The following is a 27,538-nucleotide window of genomic DNA, read 5'->3' on the forward strand; positions in this document are numbered from 1 at the left end:
TTCCAAATGAGCAGCCTGGGATCCAAAAGGATCAAGACAAGGATCCAAACAGCACTATCCCAAAGCTTGGCTTTGTACAGTATATCATACAGGGCTTGATGCAGAAGGCAGATAAGTCCATGCAATAATTGCTAAGGGAAAGTGACTTTGTGTTTTTGGAGGGAAGTCACTCAACATGGAGCTGTGTTAGTGAAATGATTGTTCTGATGTATGGCTGATGTCCAAACACTGAAAACATGATTGTGTATGCAATCGCACTCCCGAGCTCCATTGGGTATGGTTAAAATAACTTTTTATAGTTCATCACATTCAAAGTGTGTGTACTTGATGAAAGTGTAACACGCATTTGGAGGAGTTATTCAGGATTTTCTTTCATTCAACTATTTCAAGACCCATTATTTTCAGATGTTGTAGTATACGTGAATAATGAAAGGCCTTCATATTACACAATGAAGGAATGACTTCGCAGGTGTGAAGAATAAAAGATTAATTCAGCTCACTTTGGGGAGTTTCACAATGGCCCTCCTTATAAAATGTGGGTTTGATTAAAGGAGTGAAGAAAAAGCACTGAATAATATTTGCTTCTGTAAACGTAATCATCTCAAAATATGGTTGAAGAAATTGAAGAAGGTTAAACATAATCCAAAACGTATAAGGTCAATTTAAGTACAACCAGAATTCTAGTGTTTATGCAATGCATCTGTGGGTTGATATGAAATACGGCCGTACTTAAACTAAACGAGGTTATCGAGAGCATATTCCGAGTACGGCTGTGGCCAGTTGTACTGTGAACTGCGAGGACCGTATCTTATCCTGAACGGGCTGGGTGAATACCGTCCTCTGCTGGCAGAAGGAATAGATTACAACGGCACTGTATTGGCGATTAGTCCTATTGCTAGAATATTGAAACAACAAGGAGTCCGCGGAGTCAAGCAATGCTGAATAAACAAGTACCTGAAATTCAATAGGATTTTGTGTATTGATTACAAATAGGTGTGGAATTCTCATGTACAGTGGTATTCATGGATTCCTTACACAAGCAGCCGTTGTTATGATACTTTCGTAATCTGAATATAAATCTGTTATCTACTTAAAACTGTAATTATTGAATAGATTAATGTCTTTGAAATGCTTCATTAACTGGGCAGTTTCCATGTTTGGAAATGTTTTTATTTTGATTGCTGATTGCTAGATACTGTATGTTTAATAGGCATGCTGTTAATATTTTCTACAAGAGCCAAATAAGACAGTTATGCTGTAGTAAGTTATACATAAGTTATATAACATAAGTTATACAGTTTTTTGTTCTGAGGTCAATTTGAATCTCATACTAAATTACTGGTGTCCTTTTATCTGAGAAACACTACCTGATTGATCACCTGATGCCTAGAAATTAGCATGCACAGTAGCCCAGCGTTTAGCATTGCTAGCTCACAGTGCTGAGGCCCTGGGTACACTTCTGGACCTGGGGTGCTATCTGTATGGAGCTTGTATGTTCTCCCCATGTTTGCATGAGTTTGCTTTGGGTGCTCCGGCTTCCTCCCACACTTCAAAGAACTACTGGTAGGTTAATTGGCTTCTGGGATAATTGGTGAGTGTCTGTGTCTTCCCTGCATTGGACTACCATCCAGTCCCAGGTATCTCCTGCTTATTACTTTCTGAGGCTCTGGCTCCCCCGTGCCCCGCGACCCCCTGACCCCCTGACCCTGAATTGGATGAAGCGGTTAGAAAATGGGTGGTTTCTGTTATGCTCTGGTCATGCTCTGCCATAGCAACAACTTGTAAAAAATGCAGATGCTAGGATTTAACTCAAAGAAGGAGCTCAGATCACTGTGTTGGCATCGCTGTACAGGTGTCCGGTTTGTTTTAGAACATGTGCTAAAATCTTATTTACTCACTTCTAGACTTTTTACCCCCCATATCAGTCTGCAGGTGCACAGTGGTCTGTGGACACCCTCCTTGCTCTGTCGTAAAACAGGAAATAAAAAGCAACTGGTTTTGACTTTAATGCACTGAGACTGTGGAACTCACAGAACTCTCTTGTCAGAAAGGCAGCTTCTAACAGCTTTTAAGTGAAGACTAAGAACACTTTTCTATTTTATTCAAATAGATTATATATATTTTGTTTAAATATATGTTATAAATGTTAAAATGACAGCTCGTATAAGCTTGTATTTTTACCTTTCGATCATTTTTATAATTGCTTTGAGTTGCTTTTACCACGATAAACAGTACAAAATATGAGGTGTTGAACTTGTCAAAAGTTTTAAAGCGCTTTATGACGTAAAGTGTGATGACAGTCCTTGGCGGTCTATGTAACAATTCTTCTTGAAGTAGGTCATCGGGCCAACAGTATACAAACATTACAGCTCAAGTGCTTTTGTATCTGAACGCTTTTAGGTAAGTAATTTAGCAGCTGCGGTATTAATAATGATTTTAATGGCAAATTCAATTGCAGGTAAAATAAAAATGGCGGATAACTTTCTTTCTAGCTTCGTGAAGCGGTCGCGCTATATTATACATATATACCATAATAAGAAACATAATATGTACAGTAGAATTTTTCACTTTAAGCTGGCATTATCCAGAACCGGGTCAGGGCCCGGACCCGGACCGTGCAGTGTGGTCCGTCGGCCTTCTAAAGATGTTTAGGAGATGGAGGCGCCCTTGGATTTGATTAGAAACTTGCATAATTTCTTAACTTGACCCCATTATCTTAAAAAAAACGGCCAGGCCAAGACCAAAGCATGAAGGCTGCGAGGATCGGGGGACTCTCATTTTTGGTCACAGCGTACAGTAGTAGATCAGTAACCTCTGTTTATCGTGATAACCTTTAATTATTTTCCAGTACTTTTTTAAATGATAAAACACATTGTCTCGCCAGTTTTGCTAAAGATACGGTTTTAGTGTTTACGCATAAATTTGTAAGCCGTAGGTTTAAATCTCGTGGTCTTATTTTCTGCATTTTCATCGTAAGGGAAGGCGCTCGTTTGCGATTTACGCGCTGAACATTGTAAGCAGAGGAGCCTTAAGGCACAGCCTCGCCTTAACACCATCGTTTGCATTGTCATTGTCATCCAGAAAAGCAGTCGTAAGAAAATGAATCTGTGGCGGCCCCGAACATTAAAAAAACTATATCTAGACTGCAAATACATCCCAATCTTACTATCAACACGTTTTAAGAGCCCTCTCCTTTCCACCGGTATACAAGCTAAGAGAGAAATATTGGAAATCCCATCTGAAGTAGCCCTCGTCTCACCTTCGGAGCTGTGAGCGATGGGGATCATAATTAAAAGGGGTACAGTTACTTTGAAAATGTGTATGTGATACTTAAATTTAAATAAAATAAAAAGATAAATTATATAACACAGACTGCTATCTATGTCCATGTGTTTAAGACGTATGAATCGGTTTTAAAACAGGCACACCCCTTTACTTCTCACAAATCCAACTGGAGTCTCAGTCCGTCGTCGCGATGAATTAGGAGCTCAGATGTAGGCTAAGTGATTGCAATTTACTTATTTAAAAGAACCACTTCAAATCAAAAGGGAGCCATTTTGTAATGGTAGTTATCGTATTATACAGTATACGTAATTGTAGATATACAGTACATAAAGGGTATGAATAGGTGTGAGCTTTTACTGTATATTTAATATTTTATCTGACCCACTTGTAGAAACCGCCTACTCAGATTTAGTTAAGTGGTCTGCCACCATAAAGACAGAAAAATATAATGACACCCTGTTACATTAACTGTAAAATAAACGCCGTAACTGCGGCCATATGAAAATTTGGATAAAGATTATACAAACATCCTAAGGAGCTCTATGACATATGAGCGTCGTAATAATGGTTGGTGACCTGACGTAACAGTGCTCCCTGAATTACATGATCTGTATATACCCAAATACAGATATATCACTCAACACGGAGCTGTGTTAGTGAAATGATTGTTCTGATGTACGGCTGATGTCCAAACACTGAAAACATGATTGTGTATGCAATCGCACTCCCGAGCTCCATTGGGTATGGTTAAAATAACTTTTTATAGTTCATCACATTCAAAGTGTGTGTACTTGATGAAAGTGTAACACGCATTTGGAGGAGTTATTCAGGATTTTCTTTCATTCAACTATTTCAAGACCCATTATTTTCAGATGTTGTAGTATACGTGAATAATGAAAGGCCTTCATATTACACAATGAAGGAATGACTTCGCAGGTGTGAAGAATAAAAGATTAATTCAGCTCACTTTGGGGAGTTTCACAATGGCCCTCCTTATAGAAATGTGGGTTTGATTAAAGGAGTGAAGAAAAAGCACTGAATAATATTTGCTTCTGTAAACGTAATCATCTCAAAATATGGTTGAAGAAATTGAAGAAGGTTAAACATAATCCAAAATGTATAAGGTCAATTTAAGTACAACCAGAATTCTAGTGTTTATGCAATGCATCTGTGGGTTGATATGAAATACGGCCGTACTTAAACTAAACGAGGTTATCGAGAGCATATTCCGAATACGGCTTTGGCCAGTTGTACCGTGAACTGCGAGGACCGTATCTTATCCTGAACGGGCTGTGCGAATACCGTCCTCTGCTGGCAGAAGGAATAGATTACAACGGCACTGTATTGGCGATTAGTCCTATTGCTAGAATATTGAAACAACAAGGAGTCCGCGGAGTCAAGCAATGCTGAATAAACAAGTACCTGAAATTCAATAGGATTTTGTGTATTGATTACAAATAGGTGTGGAATTCTCATGTACAGTGGTATTCATGGATTCCTTACACAAGCAGCCGTTGTTATGATACTTTCGTAATCTGAATATAAATCTGTTATCTACTTAAAACTGTAATTATTGAATAGATTAATGTCTTTGAAATGCTTCATTAACTGGGCAGTTTCCATGTTTGGAAATGTTTTTATTTTGATTGCTGATTGCTAGATACTGTATGTTTAATAGGCATGCTGTTAATATTTTCTACAAGAGCCAAATAAGACAGTTATGCTGTAGTAAGTTATACATAAGTTATATAACATAAGTTATACAGTTTTTTGTTCTGAGGTCAATTTGAATCTCATACTAAATTACTGGTGTCCTTTTATCTGAGAAGGAGATGGAGGCGCCCTTGGATTTGATTAGAAACTTGCATAATTTCTTAACTTGACCCCATTATCTTAAAAAAAAAACGGCCAGGCCAAGACCAAAGCATGAAGGCTGCAAGGATCGGGGGACTCTCATTTTTGGTCACAGCGTACAGTAGTAGATCAGTAACCTCTGTTTATCGTGATAACCTTTAATTATTTTCTAGTACTTTTTTAAATGATAAAACACATTGTCTCGCCAGTTTTGCTAAAGATACGGTTTTAGTGTTTACGCATAAATTTCTAAGCCGTAGGTTTAAATCTCGTGGTCTTATTTTCTGCATTTTCATCGTAAGGGAAGGCGCTCGTTTGCGATTTACGCGCTGAACATTGTAAGCAGAGGAGCCTTAAGGCACAGCCTCGCCTTAACACCATCGTTTGCATTGTCATTGTCATCCAGAAAAGCAGTCGTAAGAAAATGAATCTGTGGCGGCTCCGAACATTAAAAAAACTATATCTAGACTGCAAATACATCCCAATCTTACTATCAACACGTTTTAAGAGCCCTCTCCTTTCCACCGGTATACAAGCTAAGAGAGAAATATTGGAAATCCCATCTGAAGTAGCCCTCGTCTCACCTTCGGAGCTGTGAGCGATGGGGATCATAATTAAAAGGGGTACAGTTACTTTGAAAATGTGTATGTGATACTTAAATTTAAATAAAATAAAAAGATAAATTATATAACACAGACAACTATCTATGTCCATGTGTTTAAGACGTATGAATCGGTTTTAAAACAGGCACACCCCTTTACTTCTCACAAATCCAACTGGAGTCTCAGTCCGTCGTCGCGATGAATTAGGAGCTCAGATGTAGGCTAAGTGATTGCAATTTACTTATTTAAAAGAACCACTTCAAATCAAAAGGGAGACATTTTGTAATGTTAGTTATCGTATTATAGTATACGATAACTGTATACGTAGTATACGTAATTGTAGATATACAGTACATAAAGGGTATGAATAGGTGTGAGCTTTTACTGTATATTTAATATTTTATCTGACCCACTTGTAGAAACCGCCTACTCAGATTTATTTAAGTGGTCTGCCACCATAAAGACAGAAAAATATAATGACACCCTGTTACATTAACTGTAAAATAAACGCCGTAACTGCGGCCATATGAAAATTTGGATACAAATTATACAAACATCCTAAGGAGCTCTATGACATATGAGCGTCGTAATAATGGTTGGTGACCTGACGTAACAGTGCTCCCTGAATTACATGATCTGTATATACCCAAATACAGATATATCACTCAACACGGAACTGTGTTAGTGAAATGATTCTGATGTACGGCTGATGTCCAAACACTGAAAACATGATTGTGTATGCAATCGCACTCCCGAGCTCCATTGGGTATGGTTTAAATAACTTTTTATAGTTCATCACATTCAAAGTGTGTGTACCTGATGAAAGTGTAACACGCATTTGGAGGAGTTATTCAGGATTTTCTTTCATTCAACTATTTCAAGACCCATTATTTTCAGATGTTGTAGTATACGTGAATAATGAAAGGCCTTCATATTACACAATGAAGGAATGACTTCGAAGGTGTGAAGAATAAAAGATTAATTCAGCTCACTTTGGGGAGTTTCACAATGGCCCTCCTTATAGAAATGTGGGTTTGATTAAAGGAGTGAAGAAAAAGCACTGAATAATATTTGCTTCTGTAAACGTAATCATCTCAAAATATGGTTGAAGAAATTGAAGAAGGTTAAACATAATCCAAAACGTATAAGGTCAATTTAAGTACAACCAGAATTCTAGTGTTTATGCAATGCATCTGTGGGTTGATATGAAATACGGCCGTACTTAAACTAAACGAGGTTATCGAGAGCATATTCCGAGTACGGCTGTGGCCAGTTGTACTGTGAACTGCGAGGACCGTATCTTATCCTGAACGGGCTGTGCGAATACCGTCCTCTGCTGGCAGAAGGAATAGATTACAACGGCACTGTATTGGCGATTAGTCCTATTGCTAGAATATTGAAACAACAAGGAGTCCGCGGAGTCAAGCAATGCTGAATAAACAAGTACCTGAAATTCAATAGGATTTTGTGTAATGATTACAAATAGGTGTGGAATTCTCATGTACAGTGGTATTCATGGATTCCTTACACAAGCAGCCGTTGTTATGATACTTTCGTAATCTGAATATAAATCTGTTATCTACTTAAAACTGTAATTATTGAATAGATTAATGTCTTTGAAATGCTTCATTAACTGGGCAGTTTCCATGTTTGGAAATGTTTTTATTTTGATTGCTGATTGCTAGATACTGTATGTTTAATAGGCATGCTGTTAATATTTTCTACAAGAGCCAAATAAGACAGTTATGCTGTAGTAAGTTATACATAAGTTATATAACATAAGTTATACAGTTTTTTGTTCTGAGGTCAATTTGAATCTCATACTAAATTACTGGTGTCCTTTTATCTGAGAAACACTACCTGATTGATCACCTGATGCCTAGAAATTAGCATGCACAGTAGCCCAGCGTTTAGCATTGCTAGCTCACAGTGCTGAGGCCCTGGGTACACTTCTGGACCTGGGGTGCTTTCTGTATGGAGCTTGTATGTTCTCCCCATGTTTGCATGAGTTTGCTTTGGGTGCTCCGGCTTCCTCCCACAGTTCAAAGAACTACTGGTAGGTTAATTGGCTTCTGGAATAATTGGTGAGTGTCTGTGTCTTCCCTGCATTGGACTACCATCCAGTCCCAGGTATCTCCTGCTTATTACTTTCTGAGGCTCTGGCTCCCCCGTGCCCCGCGACCCCCTGACCCCCTGACCCTGAATTGGATGAAGCGGTTAGAAAATGGGTGGTTTCTGTTATGCTCTGGTCATGCTCTGCCATAGCAACAACTTGTAAAAAATGCAGATGCTAGGATTTAACTCAAAGAAGGAGCTCAGATCACTGTGTTGGCATCACTGTACAGGTGTCCGGTTTGTTTTAGAACATGTGCTAAAATCTTATTTACTCACTTCTAGACTTTTTACCCCCCATATCAGCCTGCAGGTGCACAGTGGTCTGTGGACACCCTCCTTGCTCTGTCGTAAAACAGGAAATAAAAAGCAACTGGTTTTGACTTTAATGCACTGAGACTGTGGAACTCACAGAACTCTCTTGTCAGAAAGGCAGCTTCTAACAGCTTTTAAGTGAAGACTAAGAACACTTTTCTATTTTATTCAAATAGATTATATATATTTTGTTTAAATATATGTTATAAATGTTAAAATGACAGCTCGTATAAGCTTGTAATTTTACCTTTCGATCATTTTTAGAATTGCTTTGAGTTGCTTTTACCACGATAAACAGTACAAAATATGAGGTGTTGAACTTGTCAAAAGTTTTAAAGCGCTTTATGACGTAAAGTGTGATGACAGTCCTTGGCGGTCTATGTAACAATTCTTCTTGAAGTAGGTCATCGGGCCAACAGTATATAAACATTACAGCTCAAGTGCTTTTGTATCTGAACGCTTTTAGGTAAGTAATTTAGCAGCTGCGGTATTAATAATGATTTTAATGGCAAATTCAATTGCAGGTAAAATAAAAATGGCGGATAACTTTCTTTCTAGCTTCGTGAAGCGGTCGCGCTATATTATACATATATACCATAATAAGAAACATAATATGTACAGTAGAATTTTTCACTTTAAGCTGGCATTATCCAGAACCGGGTCAGGGCCCGGACCCGGACCGTGCAGTGTGGTCCGTCGGCCTTCTAAAGATGTTTAGGAGATGGAGGCGCCCTTGGATTTGATTAGAAACTTGCATAATTTCTTAACTTGACCCCATTATCTTAAAAAAAAAACGGCCAGGCCAAGACCAAAGCATGAAGGCTGCGAGGATCGGGGGACTCTCATTTTTGGTCACAGCGTACAGTAGTAGATCAGTAACCTCTGTTTATCGTGATAACCTTTAATTATTTTCCAGTACTTTTTTAAATGATAAAACACATTGTCTCGCCAGTTTTTCTAAAGATACGGTTTTAGTGTTTACGCATAAATTTGTAAGCCGTAGGTTTAAATCTCGTGGTCTTATTTTCAGCATTTTCATCGTAAGGGAAGGCGCTCGTTTGCGATTTACGCGCTGAACATTGTAAGCAGAGGAGCCTTAAGGCACAGCCTCGCCTTAACACCATCGTTTGCATTGTCATTGTCATCCAGAAAAGCAGTCGTAAGAAAATGAATCTGTGGCGGCTCCGAACATTAAAAAAACTATATCTAGACTGCAAATACATCCCAATCTTACTATCAACACGTTTTAAGAGCCCTCTCCTTTCCACCGGTATACAAGCTAAGAGAGAAATATTGGAAATCCCATCTGAAGTAGCCCTCGTCTCACCTTCGGAGCTGTGAGCGATGGGGATCATAATTAAAAGGGGTACAGTTACTTTGAAAATGTGTATGTGATACTTAAATTTAAATAAAATAAAAAGATAAATTATATAACACAGACTGCTATCTATGTCCATGTGTTTAAGACGTATGAATCGGTTTTAAAACAGGCACACCCCTTTACTTCTCACAAATCCAACTGGAGTCTCAGTCCGTCGTCGCGATGAATTAGGAGCTCAGATGTAGGCTAAGTGATTGCAATTTACTTATTTAAAAGAACCACTTCAAATCAAAAGGGAGCCATTTTGTAATGGTAGTTATCGTATTATACAGTATACGTAATTGTAGATATACAGTACATAAAGGGTATGAATAGGTGTGAGCTTTTACTGTATATTTAATATTTTATCTGACCCACTTGTAGAAACCGCCTACTCAGATTTAGTTAAGTGGTCTGCCACCATAAAGACAGAAAAATATAATGACACCCTGTTACATTAACTGTAAAATAAACGCCGTAACTGCGGCCATATGAAAATTTGGATAAAGATTATACAAACATCCTAAGGAGCTCTATGACATATGAGCGTCGTAATAATGGTTGGTGACCTGACGTAACAGTGCTCCCTGAATTACATGATCTGTATATACCCAAATACAGATATATCACTCAACACGGAGCTGTGTTAGTGAAATGATTGTTCTGATGTACGGCTGATGTCCAAACACTGAAAACATGATTGTGTATGCAATCGCACTCCCGAGCTCCATTGGGTATGGTTAAAATAACTTTTTATAGTTCATCACATTCAAAGTGTGTGTACTTGATGAAAGTGTAACACGCATTTGGAGGAGTTATTCAGGATTTTCTTTCATTCAACTATTTCAAGACCCATTATTTTCAGATGTTGTAGTATACGTGAATAATGAAAGGCCTTCATATTACACAATGAAGGAATGACTTCGCAGGTGTGAAGAATAAAAGATTAATTCAGCTCACTTTGGGGAGTTTCACAATGGCCCTCCTTATAGAAATGTGGGTTTGATTAAAGGAGTGAAGAAAAAGCACTGAATAATATTTGCTTCTGTAAACGTAATCATCTCAAAATATGGTTGAAGAAATTGAAGAAGGTTAAACATAATCCAAAACGTATAAGGTCAATTTAAGTACAACCAGATTTCTAGTGTTTATGCAATGCATCTGTGGGTTGATATGAAATACGGCCGTACTTAAACTAAACGAGGTTATCGAGAGCATATTCCGAGTACGGCTGTGGCCAGTTGTACTGTGAACTGCGAGGACCGTATCTTATCCTGAACGGGCTGTGCGAATACCGTCCTCTGCTGGCAGAAGGAATAGATTACAACGGCACTGTATTGGCGATTAGTCCTTTTGCTAGAATATTGAAACAACAAGGAGTCCGCGGAGTCAAGCAATGCTGAATAAACAAGTACCTGAAATTCAATAGGATTTTGTGTATTGATTACAAATAGGTGTGGAATTCTCATGTACAGTGCTATTCATGGATTCCTTACACAAGCAGCTGTTGTTATGATACTTTCGTAATCTGAATATAAATCTGTTATCTACTTAAAACTGTAATTATTGAATAGATTAATGTCTTTGAAATGCTTCATTAACTGGGCAGTTTCCATGTTTGGAAATGTTTTTATTTTGATTGCTGATTGCTAGATACTGTATGTTTAATAGGCATGCTGTTAATATTTTCTACAAGAACCAAATAAGACAGTTATGCTGTAGTAAGTTATACATAAGTTATATAACATAAGTTATACAGTTTTTTGTTCTGAGGTCAATTTGAATCTCATACTAAATTACTGGTGTCCTTTTATCTGAGAAACACTACCTGATTGATCACCTGATGCCTAGAAATTAGCATGCACAGTAGCCCAGCGTTTAGCATTGCTAGCTCACAGTGCTGAGGCCCTGGGTACACTTCTGGACCTGGGGTGCTATCTGTATGGAGCTTGTATGTTCTCCCCATGTTTGCATGAGTTTGCTTTGGGTGCTCCTGCTTCCTCCCACACTTCAAAGAACTACTGGTAGGTTAATTGGCTTCTGGGATAATTGGTGAGTGTCTGTGTCTTCCCTGCATTGGACTACCATCCAGTCCCAGGTATCTCCTGCTTATTACTTTCTGAGGCTCTGGCTCCCCCGTGCCCCGCGACCCCCTGACCCCCTGACCCTGAATTGGATGAAGCGGTTAGAAAATGGGTGGTTTCTGTTATGCTCTGGTCATGCTCTGCCATAGCAACAACTTGTAAAAAATGCAGATGCTAGGATTTAACTCAAAGAAGGAGCTCAGAGCACTGTGTTGGCATCGCTGTACAGGTGTCCGGTTTGTTTTAGAACATGTGCTAAAATCTTATTTACTCACTTCTAGACTTTTTACCCCCCATATCAGTCTGCAGGTGCACAGTGGTCTGTGGACACCCTCCTTGCTCTGTCGTAAAACAGGAAATAAAAAGCAACTGGTTTTGACTTTAATGCACTGAGACTGTGGAACTCACAGAACTCTCTTGTCAGAAAGGCAGCTTCTAACAGCTTTTAAGTGAAGACTAAGAACACTTTTCTATTTTATTCAAATAGATTATACATATTTTGTTTAAATATATGTTATAAATGTTAAAATGACAGCTCGTATAAGCTTGTATTTTTACCTTTCGATCATTTTTATAATTGCTTTGAGTTGCTTTTACCACGATAAACAGTACAAAATATGAGGTGTTGAACTTGTCAAACGTTTTAAAGCGCTTTATGACGTAAAGTGTGATGACAGTCCTTGGCGGTCTATGTAACAATTCTTCTTGAAGTAGGTCATCGGGCCAACAGTATATAAACATTACAGCTCAAGTGCTTTTGTATCTGAACGCTTTTAGGTAAGTAATTTAGCAGCTGCGGTATTAATAATGATTTTAATGGCAAATTCAATTGCAGGTAAAAAAAAAATGGCGGATAACTTTCTTTCTAGCTTCGTGAAGCGGTCGCGCTATATTATACATATATACCATAATAAGAAACATAATATGTACAGTAGAATTTTTCACTTTAAGCTGGCATTATCCAGAACCGGGTCAGGGCCCGGACCCGGACCGTGCAGTGTGGTCCGTCGGCCTTCTAAAGATGTTTAGGAGATCGGGGCGCCCTTGGATTTGATTAGAAACTTGCATAATTTCTTAACTTGACCCCATTATCTTAAAAAAAACGGCCAGGCCAAGACCAAAGCATGAAGGCTGCGAGGATCGGGGGACTCTCATTTTTGGTCACAGCGTACAGTAGTAGATTAGTAACCTCTGTTTATCGTGATAACCTTTAAATATTTTCCAGTACTTTTTTAAATGATAAAACACATTGTCTCGCCAGTTTTGCTAAAGATACGGTTTTAGTGTTTACGCATAAATTTGTAAGCCGTAGGTTTAAATCTCGTGGTCTTATTTTCTGCATTTTCATCGTAAGAGAGGCGCTCGTTTGCGATTTACGCGCTGAACATTGTAAGCAGAGGAGCCTTAAGGCACAGCCTCGCCTTAACACCATCGTTTGCATTGTCATTGTCATCCAGAAAAGCAGTCGTAAGAAAATGAATCTGTGGCGGCTCCGAACATTAAAAAAACTATATCTAGACTGCAAATACATCCCAATCTTACTATCAACACGTTTTAAGACCCCTCTCCTTTCCACCGGTATACAAGCTAAGAGAGAAATATTGGAAATCCCATCTGAAGTAGCCCTCGTCTCACCTTCGGAGCTGTGAGCGATGGGGATCATAATTAAAAGGGGTACAGTTACTTTGAAAATGTGTATGTGATACTTAAATTTAAATAAAATAAAAAGATAAATTATATAACACAGACTGCTATCTATGTCCATGTGTTTAAGACGTATGAATCGGTTTTAAAACAGGCACACCCCTTCTCACAAATCCGACTGGAGTCTCAGTCCGTCGTCGCGATGAATTAGGAGCTCAGATGTAGGCTAAGTGATTGCAATTTACTTATTTAAAAGAACCACTTCAAATCAAAAGGGAGACATTTTGTAATGGTAGTTATCGTATTATAGTATACGATAACTGTATACGTAGTATACGTAATTGTAGATATACAGTACATAAAGGGTATGAATAGGTGTGAGCTTTTACTGTATATTTAATATTTTATCTGACCCACTTGTAGAAACCGCCTACTCAGATTTATTTAAGTGGTCTGCCACCATAAAGACAGAAAAATATAATGACACCCTGTTACATTAACTGTAAAATAAACGCCGTAACTGCGGCCATATGAAAATTTGGATAAAGATTATACAAACATCCTAAGGAGCTCTATGACATATGAGCGTCGTAATAATGGTTGGTGACCTGACGTAACAGTGCTCCCTGAATTACGTGATCTGTATATACCCAAATACAGATATATCACATAGGGAGATGCAGTCAAACATTGCATTGCTATCGTCGTGGTGAACTATTTCTCCGCTGTTTAAAACTTGTTTGGTAAGTGTCATCAAATATGCTTGTCAATTTGTAGCGAAATCGATATACTGTATCATAATCCTTTAGCTATCTATAATGTAGTGAAACGGCTAATTAATATTGATAAATTCCCTTATTCACAGTGACTTTTGCTCAAACCCCTGTTGCATAATGGGTTAATTTTATATAAAAAAACATTTATATCATAGATATAATACAAGCTTTGAAATGAAATAGCACATTTCCAGGTTTCAGTTAAACATTTTTAAAAAAGCTCATGACTTTAAGCATTCTGAACATTGAGAATGTTATTTGGGAAACATATGTTTATTATAATGTTTATGTTTAGGATCTGTCTCCTACTGAGTCAGCATGCAGCATTCAACACCATTAGGTTTAATATTAAAAAGTTGTGTATTTCCTGAATTGTTTTTTTTTATTCTTTTCTATTAGACCATACTAGACTGTGCAGGATATCATTTATTTGCCATTTTTGCCTTTTCCAGATACCTGGGAAACAAAGCTCATATCTCATTTGCCAATGGAGCCCAGTCCTAAGCCTGGTGCTCTGTCCCCCTCCCCGAAGGACACAGACTCGAATCGACCCGCGCCCTTAAGGCAACAGGATCTGATCTCCACGTACTGCCCGCCTCCCAAGATACAGCTTCTGAAGGCCACCTTCCAAGAGAAACTGATGCAGGAAAAGGAGAAAAAAATGATCGCCATGTACAATCGGCGGCAGGAGGCAGCTCTACAGAAGATGAGAAAATGTTTCCAATATGTCAAATACGCTGCGGAGAAGAAGATGGGGAACAGCTATCGCTTCCAAGCCCAACAGGGCCCCGAGAAGAACATTGTGGGGTATGATCGGTCTTACCCCCTGAAGCCTATGGGTAACAGGAAAGTCTCCGGCCCTGGTGAGGTTCGGGCTGTGGACCGCCCGGACGCACAGAGTGATTCCTTGTTTGCCCCCACCCCGCCTCAGGATGGTCATGAGAGGCCCTGCGAGAGGCCGGGCAGGAGGGGCTCAAGAGTACGCAAACCTAAGGACAGGACTGTCCTCCCCATGGTGGCGACCCCTCCAGGGCAATGCCCTTCTCATGCCAATGGGAAGGAGCACTTTCAGTTGCAAGAGGAGCTACGAAAAGTGGCCGAGGCAGAGGCCGCGCTGAAGGAGGAGCATCGCCGGAGGGAGGCCAGCCTGCAGGATGAGATGCGCCGGAAGGAGGCCATGATGAAGGACGAGATTCGCCAGAAGGAGGCCATGATGCAGGCGAAGCTCTTCAGAGCTCAGGAGGAGCTGAGGATGGTTCCGAGCGAGATGGAAGACTCCAGAGAGGTGGCCGGAAGGGAAAATAGAGGCGAGGCAGAGCGAGCTTTGCCCCAGAGGACCATGGGCCAACCACCGCTCTAAGGCCGTGCCTCTTCTGACCTGCAGAATGGAGAAGCAAAAAGCCTTCACTCCAAGGAAAGCCCTTCCTATCAGAGGAGACAACCTTGATTATGGTTCTCCAATGGAAGATGGCGGATGCGCAGAATCGCACTTTCCCTCTGCGCTTTCCCATCAGGAGAGACGTCAAGTGAGCCCTTGCAGCCGTGGGCTAGAAGACGTCCCCTGTGGAAGGAGAAAGTATCTCAAGAAAGCAAGGCTCCCTGAAAGCGACGTGTCAGCGGCACAGGCCGCGCAGGGCCACTTCAGAAATAACACCACATGTCTGGATGAACAAACTCTGTCAGTGGAAAACAGATATTTGTCCCCTACAAGTCTGATGTGCCCTACCGCTGAGCAATTTCCATATGAGAATAGCCAGAGTGGAAACCCTCAGCTGGTGCCCTGTGAACTGTGTCACGGGAAGTTTGCTGTAGAGAGGCTGGAGAAACACAGCAAGATCTGCAAGAAGCTTCAGAATTCAAAGAGGAAGGTTTTTGACTCTTTCAAGCACAGGGCCAAGGGAACAGAACTGGAGACATACATCCATAAGAAGAAGGTTAAACCGCCAATCGTGGTAAGGGCTATCCTTAAACTCTTTCCAAGCTTCCCTTTTTTTCTCCTAGAGTCAGACTCAGCTTATAAATCAATGTAAACAATAAATAAGTGTTTTATGAAGTACTCTTCTGAAAAACTGCCGCAAAGGCACATTTGCCAGACAGAATAAATGTGTCTTAGTGACTTCTGAATTCTGTTGTAAAAATCTACATATCAAGCAAATAGCACTCACAGGAAACAAAACCATAACTACGTAAATTGTACTCTCTACCCAATGACCTGAAAGGTAGCCCCAGAAAGCTACGTTATTACTGTATTGATATTTTCTTGCCTTGTGAATGGTTTGCGACCAGACTGTGTACGCAGTGCTAGTCTGGACTTTTTCTGGAAGCTGTTTTATTGGTTACATTTCCTGTTCCCAGCTGAGAAAGAACAACTGGAGGCAGAAGCACGAGGATTTCATTCGGAGCATCAAACAGGCCAGGGAGGTGCAGCAGGTGATCACGCAAGGAGGGAAAGTTGTGAACCTGCCCCAGCCCCCCGCGAATCCAAACCCCGACTACGTGCCCTGCCCTCACTGCGGCCGGCGCTTTGCCCCCAGGCCGGCACAGAGGCACTTCCCCAAGTGTCAGCACATCAGGAGCCGCCCTCCTCCTCCTCCTCGCAGATGAAAACTGATGTGAAGAAGAGCAAAAGAGTCATGATCTTGGCTCACGACTCACGTCCTGCTTTTTCTTTTTAGAAACACATTTAGCACAGTTCATCCGTATGATGATGAAAAAAAAATGTTACCTTATTTTGATTAAATGATTTTTTTTTGGTGGACTGGTGTTTGCGTAGCTGTGGTTATTTCAGTTTTTCTCTTATCATTCATACACCTTGACCTCCTAAAAATAATTTTTCAACCTGGAACGTACAATTAGCAGGCAATAGAACAGGTCACATTGGTCTTGGAACCATCAAAAAGCAGTATTCACACATTCTCGGCATCAATTTTCCTTAAAAACAACTGAAAAAGCAAGGTAAAGAGTGATTGATTTTTTTAATGAAAGTTATTTGATTTAATTTATTTAATTTTCATAATATTTGAAATATGTTGGGATTAATGTGACTCAATATTATCTGCAGCTCTTACACTCCAGGCACCTGATAAAGTGGAACGCAGTGTCTTTGCCTTACATGGCGCTCAGCTCTTCCTCAATCCCAGCAGAAGCACCAGCAGAAGCAGCAGCCTCCGGGTCCTGCCTCATGCACAGCTTAAAATGCAACACCAAGTAATACAACAAACAACAGGGAAAACCATTCACGATCAGACACATCCGTTGATTGCTGGCTCTCAGTAAAGGGACATTGCATCATTACATCACAAAATAGACTACATTTCAAGGTTAAAGAATTACCATGTTCTGCGATTCAGAACGAGGCAGCAAAACGTCCTATAATCTGTTGTGGCCCTATGACATTGTAAAGGAGCAGGCTTGTGAATACATCTCGTTTAATCCAATGGAAATATAACTCTCAACTTTTTTACGTTTTTGCCAATAAATAATACTACATTGTTAACTCTGCATAAAGAACCTTGGAATGGAACGTTTTTTGCAGTGAAATGTTTGCTGCATAACCTATACCCTTTCTCTCCTACATCACATTGCATTAGTCATTACAGTGATTAGTGAGCAGGAAGGGCTGCATCACATCGCAATTTGTGTGGAACTTGAATGCGTTTTCATGGCGTAACTTACAGTCCTTTCACAAAATTCATGATTTTGTGCTCAATTTTGAGTTTGTAAAGTTTTTCTATAATGTCAATGATTTTATTTTGTGACTGAAATTAAATACTTTTGTGTCTGCAAAATTGGGACTGTAGTTCCACCTTAACCTACTAGTACTGTATGTCTTTGGACTGTGGGAAGAAACTGGAGCACCTGGAAGAAATCCACACAAATGAAGGGAGAACATACAATTCCATCCAGACTGCACCCCAGGAATTGAACCCAGGACCCCAGCTCTGTGAACCACAGTGCCAGCTCATTGCTATAGTCACTATAATTAATGTCAAAACTCATTTGCAAATGAGCAGCCTGGGATCCAAAAGGATCAAGACAAGGATCCAAACAAAGCACTATCCCAAAGCTTGGCTTTGTACAGTATATCATACAGGGCTTGATGCAGAAGGCAGATAATCTAAGTCCATGCAATAATTGCTAAGGGAAAGTGACTTTGTGTTTTTGGAGGGAAGTCACTCAACATGGAGCTGTGTTAGTGAAATGATTGTTCTGATGTACGGCTGATGTCCAAACACTGAAAACATGATTGTGTATGCAATCGCACTCCCGAGCTCCATTGGGTATGGTTAAAATAACTTTTTATAGTTCATCACATTCAAAGTGTGTGTACCTGATGAAAGTGTAACACGCATTTGGAGGAGTTATTCAGGATTTTCTTTCATTCAACTATTTCAAGACCCATTATTTTCAGATGTTGTAGTATACGTGAATAATGAAAGGCCTTCATATTACACAATGAAGGAATGACTTCGCAGGTGTGAAGAATAAAAGATTAATTCAGCTCACTTTGGGGAGTTTCACAATGGCCCTCCTTAAAGAAATGTGGGTTTGATTAAAGGAGTGAAGAAAAAGCACTGAATAATATTTGCTTCTGTAAACGTAATCATCTCAAAATATGGTTAAAGAAATTGAAGAAGGTTAAACATAATCCAAAACGTATAAGGTCAATTTAAATACAACCAGAATTCTCGTGTTTATGCAATGCATCTGTGGGTTGATATGAAATACGGCCGTTCTTAAACTAAACGAGGTTATCGAGAGCATATTCCGAGTACGGCTGTGGCCAGTTGTACTGTGAACTGCGAGGACCGTATCTTATCCTGAACTGACTGTGCGAATACCGTCCTCTGCTGGCAGAAGGAATAGATTACAACGGCACTGTATTGGCGATTAGTCCTATTGCTAGAATATTGAAACAACAAGGAGTCCGCGGAGTCAAGCAATGCTGAATAAACAAGTACCTGAAATTCAATAGGATTTTGTGTATTGATTACAAATAGGTGTGAATTTCTCATGTACAGTGGTATTCATGGATTCCTTACACAAGCAGCCGTTGTTATGATACTTTCGTAATCTGAATATAAATCTGTTATCTACTTAAAACTGTATTGAATAGATTAATGTCTTTGAAATGCTTCATTAACTGGGCAGTTTCCATGTTTGGAAATGTTTTTATTTTGATTGCTGATTGCTAGATACTGTATGTTTAATAGGCATACTGTTAATATTTTCTACAAATAAGACAGTTATGCTGTAGTAAGTTCTATATAAGTTATATAACATAAGTTATATTTTGTTCTGAGGTCAATTTGAATCTCATACTAAATAACTGGTGTCCTTTTATCTGAGAAACACTACCTGATTGATCACCTGATGCCTAGAAATTAGCATGCACAGTAGCCCAGCGTTTAGCATTGCTAGCTCACAGTGCTGAGGCCCTGGGTACACTTCTGGACCTGGGGTGCTATCTGTATGGAGCTTGTATGTTCTCCCCATGTTTGCATGAGTTTGCTTTGGGTGCTCCGGCTTCCTCCCACACTTCAAAGAACTACTGGTAGGTTAATTGGCTTCTGGGATAATTGGTGAGTGTCTGTGTCTTCCCTGCATTGGACTACCATCCAGTCCCAGGTATCTCCTGCTTATTACTTTCTGAGGCTCTGGCTCCCCCGTGCCCCGCGACCCCCTGACCCCCTGACCCTGAATTGGATGAAGCGGTTAGAAAATGGGTGGTTTCTGTTATGCTCTGGTCATGCTCTGCCATAGCAACAACTTGTAAAAAATGCAGATGCTAGGATTTAACTCAAAGAAGGAGCTCAGATCACTGTGTTGGCATCACTGTACAGGTGTCCGGTGTGTTTTAGAACATATGTTAAAATCTTATTTACTAACTTCTAGACTTTTTACCCCCCATATCAGTCTGCAGGTGCACAGTGGTCTGTGGACACCCTCCTTGCTCTGTCGTAAAACAGGAAATAAAAAGCAACTGGTTTTGACTTTAATGCACTGAGACTGTGGAACTCACAGAACTCTCTTGTCAGAAAGGCAGCTTCTAACAGCTTTTAAGTGAAGACTAAGAACACTTTTCTATTTTATTAAAATAGATTATATATGTTTTGTTTAAATATATGTTATAAATGTTAAAACGACAGCTCGTATAAGCTTGTATTTTTACCTTTCGATCATTTTTAGAATTGCTTTGAGTTGCTTTTACCATGATAAACAGTACAAAATATGAGGTGTTGAACTTGTCTAAAGTTTTAAAGCGCTTTATGACGTAAAGTGTGATGACAGTCCTTGGCGGTCTATGTAACAATTCTTCTTGAAGTAGGTCATCGGGCCAACAGTATACAAACATTACAGCTCAAGTGCTTTTGTATCTGAACGCTTTTAGGTAAGTTATTTAGCAGCTGCGGTATTAATAATGATTTTAATGGCAAATTCAATTGCAGGTAAAATAAAAATGGCGGATAACTTTCTTTCTAGCTTCGTGAAGCGGTCGCGCTATATTATACATATATACCATAATAAGAAACATAATATGTACAGTAGAATTTTTCACTTTAAGCTGGCATTATCCAGAACCGGGTCAGGGCCCGGACCCGGACCGTGCAGTGTGGTCCGTCGGCCTTCTAAAGATGTTTAGGAGATCGAGGCGCCCTTGGATTTGATTAGAAACTTGCATAATTTCTTAACTTGACCCCATTATCTTAAAAAAAACGGCCAGGCCAAGACCAAAGCATGAAGGCTGCGAGGATCGGGGGACTCTCATTTTTGGTCACAGCGTACAGTAGTAGATCAGTAACCTCTGTTTATCGTGATAACCTTTAATTATTTTCCAGTACTTTTTTAAATGATAAAACACATTGTCTCGCCAGTTTTGCTAAAAATACGGTTTTAGTGTTTACGCATAAATTTGTAAGCCGTAGGTTTAAATCTCGTGGTCTTATTTTCTGCATTTTCATCGTAAGGGAAGGCGCTCGTTTGCGATTTACGCGCTGAATATTGTAAGCAGAGGAGCCTTAAGGCACAGCCTCGCCTTAACACCATCGTTTGCATTGTCATTGTCATCCAGAAAAGCAGTCGTAAGAAAATGAATCTGTGGCGGCTCCGAACATTAAAAAAACTATATCTAGACTGCAAATACATCCCAATCTTACTATCAACACGTTTTAAGACCCCTCTCCTTTCCACCGGTATACAAGCTAAGAGAGAAATATTGGAAATCCCATCTGAAGTAGCCCTCGTCTCACCTTCGGAGCTGTGAGCGATGGGGATCATAATTAAAAGGGGTACAGTTACTTTGAAAATGTGTATGTGATACTTAAATTTAAATAAAATAAAAAGATAAATTATATAACACAGACTGCTATCTATGTCCATGTGTTTAAGATGTATGAATCGGTTTTAAAACAGGCACACCCCTTCTCACAAATCCGACTGGAGTCTCAGTCCGTCGTCGCGATGAATTAGGAGCTCAGATGTAGGCTAAGTGATTGCAATTTACTTATTTAAAAGAACCACTTCAAATCAAAAGGGAGACATTTTGTAATGGTAGTTATCGTATTATAGTATACGATAACTGTATACGTAGTATACGTAATTGTAGATATTGTAACGCAACGGGGGCTCAGGCGGGCGCCCTTGCCGCATTTGGTCGGCCCCTGCACCCTCCGGGGCTCGAACCCGGGACTTCCGCGTCTCTCTGCAGCGACCCAGCCCCGTGAGCTAAAGAGAGATCTCTCCACAGCCCAGTAGCTGTGGTCCTGCTATCACAGGGAAGGGCTGTGACGTCACCCGCTCTGGTACGCCGGCTGTTACACACAGTGCTTGTCGGCCGTAAGCGTTACACTCTCCCCCGCTTAAATCGCCGTCCCCGGCGAAGGGCTATCCCGCCCCGCTTCTGACACCAATGTAACGCAACGGGGGCTCAGGCGGGCGCCCTTGCCGCATCTGGTCGGCCCCATCCCGACTGGAGGCTCGAACCCGGGACTTCCGCGTCTCTCTGCAGCGACCTAGCCCCGTGAGCTAAAGAGAGATCTCTCTTTAGCTCACGGGGCTGGGTCGCTGCAGAGAGACGCGGAAGTCCCGGGTTCGAGCCCCGGAGGGTCCAGGGGCCGACCAAATGCGGCAAGGGCGCCCGCCTGAGCCCCCGTTGCGTTACATTGGTGTCAGAAGCGGGCAGAATGAACAACTTGTGGCAGACACTACCCGATTCCATAAAGCGCCGGCTGACGCTGGAAGACGCAGAACCCATCGGCGGCGCACATAGGGAGCCTGAGCAACTCCTGGGTGCGACAGGTGGCCACAGCCCTTACCAGGGCTACCCAGTAGTGGTCCCGCCAGTAGAATTGGGGCGGCCGCCCCGGAGAGAGGATGCCCTCCCTGCCGGAGCCGATCAGCGATTCCCACACCCATCGGCGCGGGTGCGACCAGGTCGCTACGATGGTGAGGCGCCTTGGGAGACCTATGAGGCGCAGTTCCAGCTCGCGGCCCGGACGAATGGCTGGAGCCGGGCGGAGATGGCCGGCCACCTGGCGGCGGCGCTGGAAGGAGCGGCCTGCCAGGTGCTCCTGGACGTCCCGGAGGAGGACAGAGGCGACTACACGGCGCTGGCAGCAGCCCTCCAGCTGCGCTTCGGTGTAGAGGAGGCGCCGGACTTGATGCGGGAGAGGCTGGCCCTGCGGCGGCGCCGACCAGGAGAGCGACTGGGCCCGGTCGCCGCGGATGTCATGTTCCTCGCCCGCCGAGGATACCCAACTTTCCCCCGGGAGGCGCAGCGGGAGATGGCTCTCCAGGCCTTTCTCAAGGCCCTCTCGCCCGAGGAGCTGCGGCGCCACGTGCAGCTGGCCGCGCCAACATCGCTGGAGCAGGCCTTGGCCCTTGCTACACGGGCTGAGGTAGTGTTCGGGGTGACTGGCAGCGCCAGCAGACGCAGTGCGCCCTGCCGGCTGACCGAGGCGGCGACGGAGGAATCCAGCGAGGGGGAAGAGGAGCCAGCCCGTGCAGCGACCGCCGGGGGAACAGCCCCGCACGCTGATTTGCGACCGCTGCGGGAAAAGAGGACACCGAGCCCGGTTCTGCCGGGCACCCGAACCTCGCTCTCCCCGATTGGCGTCGGGAAACGGGAACGGGGCGGCTCAGCGCGGGGAAGGCCGCCCTTGAACACCTCAACCCCCGCTCCGGAGAGCGCTGTAAAAACCGGCGCCCCTCACGCCACCGTGGGGCGAGTCGGCTGTAGCCGGGGCCTGTACCTCCACTGCCGGATTGAGGACCAACCCTGCCTGGCCCTACTCGACACCGGTTCATCAGTGACCCTACTTCGGCCGGGCGTCCTCCCCGACACCGAGGGCACCAACCCCCCAGGATGGGAGGCCTCCAGCCTGCGGCTGAGGACCGTGACGGGACAGCTCGCTGCAGTCCGGGGGAAACGGGTGCTTGCCTTCCGTCTGGGTGCAGCGACGGTGCGCCACCCCTGCTACCTTGCACCCATCCAGGAGGACTGCATTCTGGGGCTGGACCTACTGCATCGAGTGGGGGCCAGGTTGGACTTGGACCGGCAGGAGTTGGTGTGGCAGGGGGAGCGACTGCACCTGGTGGAGGGCAGGTCCGGCGAAGGCCGAGGGACGCGGGCTTGCCGGAGCCGGGGGAACAAGAGGCAGCGGCGGCGGCGGCGGCGTCAGTCGCCGGGGCAGACCAGGCCTGCGAGCCGGGGAGCGAGCGTGCCGGATCCTGCCCCTGAGTCGGCCGGGGGGCCAGACAAGGCGGCGGCGGGGGCCGAGCGTTGCGTGGAAGCGAAGCGTGCCGTTGAGGACCTCTTCCAGCGGAGCTGCGAGGGCCTCGATCAGGACCAGCGGCAGCGGCTCCAGGAGCTACTCGCCCAGAACGAAGACCTCTTTGCGGCGAGGGATGAGGACTGCACCCGCACTGCCCTGGTCCAACACGAGATCAACACCGGCGACGCTCGGCCCATCCGCATCCCACCAGGACGCATGGTCCACGCCAAGCGGACCGCCGCCGAGGAAAAGATCCGGGAGATGGCCGCAGCGGGGGTGATTGAGCCCTCCGTGAGCCCGTGGTCGGCGCCAGCCGTACTGGTTAAAAAAAAAGACGGCTCGTGGAGGTTCTGCGTCAACTATCGCAAGCTGAATGAGGTCACCCGGAAAGATTCCTACCCCCTGCCGAGGATAGATGACGCCCTGGACTACATCACCGGGTCGACCTGGTTCAGCTCCCTGGACCTCCGCTGCGGCTACTGGCAGGTACCGCTTGCTCCCGATGCTCGCCCGAAGACGGCCTTTTCCATCGGCCAGGGCCTCTGGCAGTTTACTGTCATGCCTTTTGGCCTGTGCAATGCCCCGGCGACGTTCGAGAGGCTGATGGAGAGGGTGCTGGCATCGGTCCCGCGGAACCAGTGCGTGTTATATCTGGACGATCTGCTGGTTCATGCACGGAGTTTCGACCAGGCCTTGACGAACCTCCAGGCGGTGCTGGCCTGCATCCGCCGTGCTGGCCTGAGGCTCAACCCCCGCAAGTGCGAGCTCCTGCGGCGGGAGGTGACCTTCCTGGGACATGTTGTTGGACCGCGAGGGGTGGCTACGGACCCAGGTAAGGTCGCCGCAGTGAGGGGCTGGCCGACTCCACGCACCGTCGCGGAGCTCCGCAGCTTTCTGGGGTTGGCCTCGTACTATCGGAGGTTCGTCCGGGACTTTGCCAGCATCGCCGCCCCGCTGCACCGCCTCACCGACAAGGGCCGCCGTTTTGACTGGGACTCGGGCTGTGAGACTGCCTTTGGCCGGTTGCGCAAAGCTCTGGTGGGGGCCCCCGTGCTGGCCTACCCCGACCCGCGGTTGCCGTATATTCTCAACACCGACGCGAGTGACTCGGGGGTGGGGGCAGTGTTGGCGCAGGAGGGGCCGGATGGGGAGCGCGTAGTGGCCTACTATAGTCGGGCTCTGACTAGGCCTGAGCGGAACTACTGCGTGACCCGTCGCGAGCTGCTGGCGGTGATGGCGGCGGTCCACCATTTCAGGCCGTACCTGTTCGGGACCCGGTTCCGGTTGTGGACCGACCATGCGTCCCTCACCTGGCTGCTCCACTTTAAGGAGCCAGAGGGACAGATGGCGCGATGGATAGAGATCCTGCAGGAGTACGACTTCACTGTCGTGCACCGTGCGGGGTCTCGCCATCTCAATGCCGACGCTCTCTCGCGGCGCCCCTGCAAGGCCGCGGACTGCCATCACTGCGCCCGGCGGGAGCTGTCCGCACTGTGGCGGGGGTGAGCGCCGCGGCCACGGCCCGGGAGGGGCCGCTGGGGGTGGGCCTGCCAGACCTGGCGCAGCGTCAGGCAGCCGATCCTGACGTGGGCCCGGTGCTCCGCTGGAGGGCAGCAGGAGTGCGGCCTACACGAGAGGAGCTCGCCCCGCACCCGAAGTCCGTCAAGGCCCTCTGCGCCCTGTGGGAGGCCTTGGAGGTAAAGGACGGGGTGCTGCGCCGGGGGTGGCGGGTACCCTCCAGTGGCGAGGTACGGTGGCAGCTGGTGGTGCCTCGGTCGCTCCGCGGGGCGGTGCTCCGAGCGGTGCACGGCCAACCGGGTGTGGGGCACTTCGGCGGTAAAAAAACCCTGCAGCGTCTCCGAGGCCATTTTTATTGGGGTCTTTGCCACCGGGACGTGGAGCGGTACTGCCGAACGTGTGCGGTGTGCGTGGCGCAGAAGGGTCCCCCCGAGCGCTCTCGGGCCCCCCTCCAACAACACCAGGTGGGGGCTCCTATGGAGCGGGTGGGAGTGGACGTTTTGGGCCCGTTTCCGCGCACCGAGGCCGGGAACCGCTACGTCTTGGTGGCTATGGATTACTTTACGAAGTGGCCGGAGGCCTACGCCCTCCCGGACCAGAGTGCCCCCACGGTGGCCGATGCACTGCTGGAGGGGATGTTTGCCAGGCTGGGGGTGCCGGAGGAGTTACACAGTGACCAGGGGCGTAACTTCGAGTCCCAGGTCTTCGCCAGAGTGTGCCAGCGCCTGGGGATTACTAAGACGCGGACCACCCCGCTGCATCCCCAGAGCGACGGGTTGGTAGAGCGGTTTAATCAGACGCTCGCCACCCAGCTGGCCACCCTGGTGTCCCGGCACCAATGGGACTGGGACCGCCACCTCCCCCTTGCGCTCTGGGCGTATCGGACCGCGGTCCAGGAATCCACCGGGTGCACCCCGGCCTCGCTCATGCTGGGCCGGGAAATGCGAACACCGGTGGACCTGGTCTTCGGCCCGCCGCCCGGAGACGGGTCGGCACCGCCGGCTGGACCGGACTACGAGTGGGACCTGCGGCAGCGGATGCAGCGGGTGCACAGCTTTGCACGGACCCACCTGACACAGGCGGGGGTCCGGCAGAAGCGGTACTACGACCTGCGCTGCAGGGGGCCTGCCTTCCAGCCCGGGGACTCGGTTTGGGTGTACAACCCGCAGCGCCGCAAAGGCCTCAGTCCTAAGCTGGCGCCGTCGTGGGAGGGGCCCGCTGAGGTACTCGGGGTGGTGGGCGAGGTCTGCTACCGTGTCCGGTTGCGAACACGGGGGAGAGTGGTGGTCCTGCACCGAGACCGCCTGGCCCCCTACCGGGCCCGGGAGGAGGAGCCGTGTGGGGAGGCTCCAGAGGAGCAGCCGGGGCCGGAGCCGGCCGATAGTGGGGCGTCCGTGGATCGCCAGCCGTCACCGCGGCGCAGCGGCCGCTCACGCAGGGTTCCGCAGCAGTTGGCCGAATACGAGTACAGCCTGAGGGGGGTGTTCGACGTCGGCGAGACGCCAGACGCTTCAGGTGGGGGCAGTGTAACGCCCTCGCCTGGTGGTGAGGAGGAAGCGCCCCTAGGCGCTCGTAGTACCGCTGGGCATGCTGGGAGTGGTAGCCGGGAAGAGTCTGAGGGTCAGCACGATGACCAGCGGCTGACCCTACCTGTGTAAATAATGTCCTAGTAATTCTAGTGCCCTGTGTAGTCCTGTAAAAGTAGAGTGTGTTGTTAGGTAATTACCACCCTAAATGTGTGTACGTGTTCGTCAGTCTCCTCATGTGTGTGTAGATCCTGTGTTTGGTTTTGGTGTGGTTGTAAAATAAAGCCAGTGATTGGTTAATCGCGTCTCCATTGTTCTTTAGTTCCGAAAAAAGAACCTGCAAAACGCTACAATATACAGTACATAAAGGGTATGAATAGGTGTGAGCTTTTACTGTATATTTAATATTTTATCTGACCCACTTGTAGAAACCGCCTACTCAGATTTATTTAAGTGGTCTGCCACCATAAAGACAGAAAAATATAATGACACCCTGTTACATTAACTGTAAAATAAACGCCGTAACTGCGGCCATATGAAAATTTGGATAAAGATTATACAAACATCCTAAGGAGCTCTATGACATATGAGCGTCGTAATAATGGTTGGTGACCTGACGTAACAGTGCTCCCTGAATTACGTGATCTGTATATACCCAAATACAGATATATCACATAGGGAGATGCAGT

The 27,538-nt window shown here is 45.0% G+C and overlaps 1 protein-coding gene across 2 annotated transcripts in view; it reads left to right on the forward strand.

Annotated features, from left to right (window-relative positions):
• The window catches only part of LOC138231300 (uncharacterized), a 34,593-nt gene extending 17,847 nt beyond the window's left edge, over positions 1 to 16,746 (forward strand). The window contains exons 1-3 of one of the 2 annotated variants that reach the window (XM_069186530.1): positions 13,939 to 13,999; positions 14,485 to 15,984; positions 16,388 to 16,746. In XM_069186530.1, coding sequence (XP_069042631.1) covers positions 14,520 to 15,392 — 873 coding nt within the window. In that variant the 5' untranslated portion in view covers positions 13,939 to 13,999; positions 14,485 to 14,519 and the 3' untranslated portion in view covers positions 15,393 to 15,984; positions 16,388 to 16,746. Of the gene's footprint in view, positions 1 to 13,938; positions 14,000 to 14,484; positions 15,985 to 16,387 lie in introns of those variants that run through there. The other variant, XM_069186531.1, reaches the window with a different exon arrangement.
• The last annotated feature ends 10,792 nt before the right edge of the window (positions 16,747 to 27,538 follow it).

This window comes from Lepisosteus oculatus, unplaced genomic scaffold, assembly GCF_040954835.1.
Source record: "Lepisosteus oculatus isolate fLepOcu1 unplaced genomic scaffold, fLepOcu1.hap2 HAP2_SCAFFOLD_53, whole genome shotgun sequence".
Classification (NCBI taxonomy): domain Eukaryota; kingdom Metazoa; phylum Chordata; class Actinopteri; order Semionotiformes; family Lepisosteidae; genus Lepisosteus; species Lepisosteus oculatus.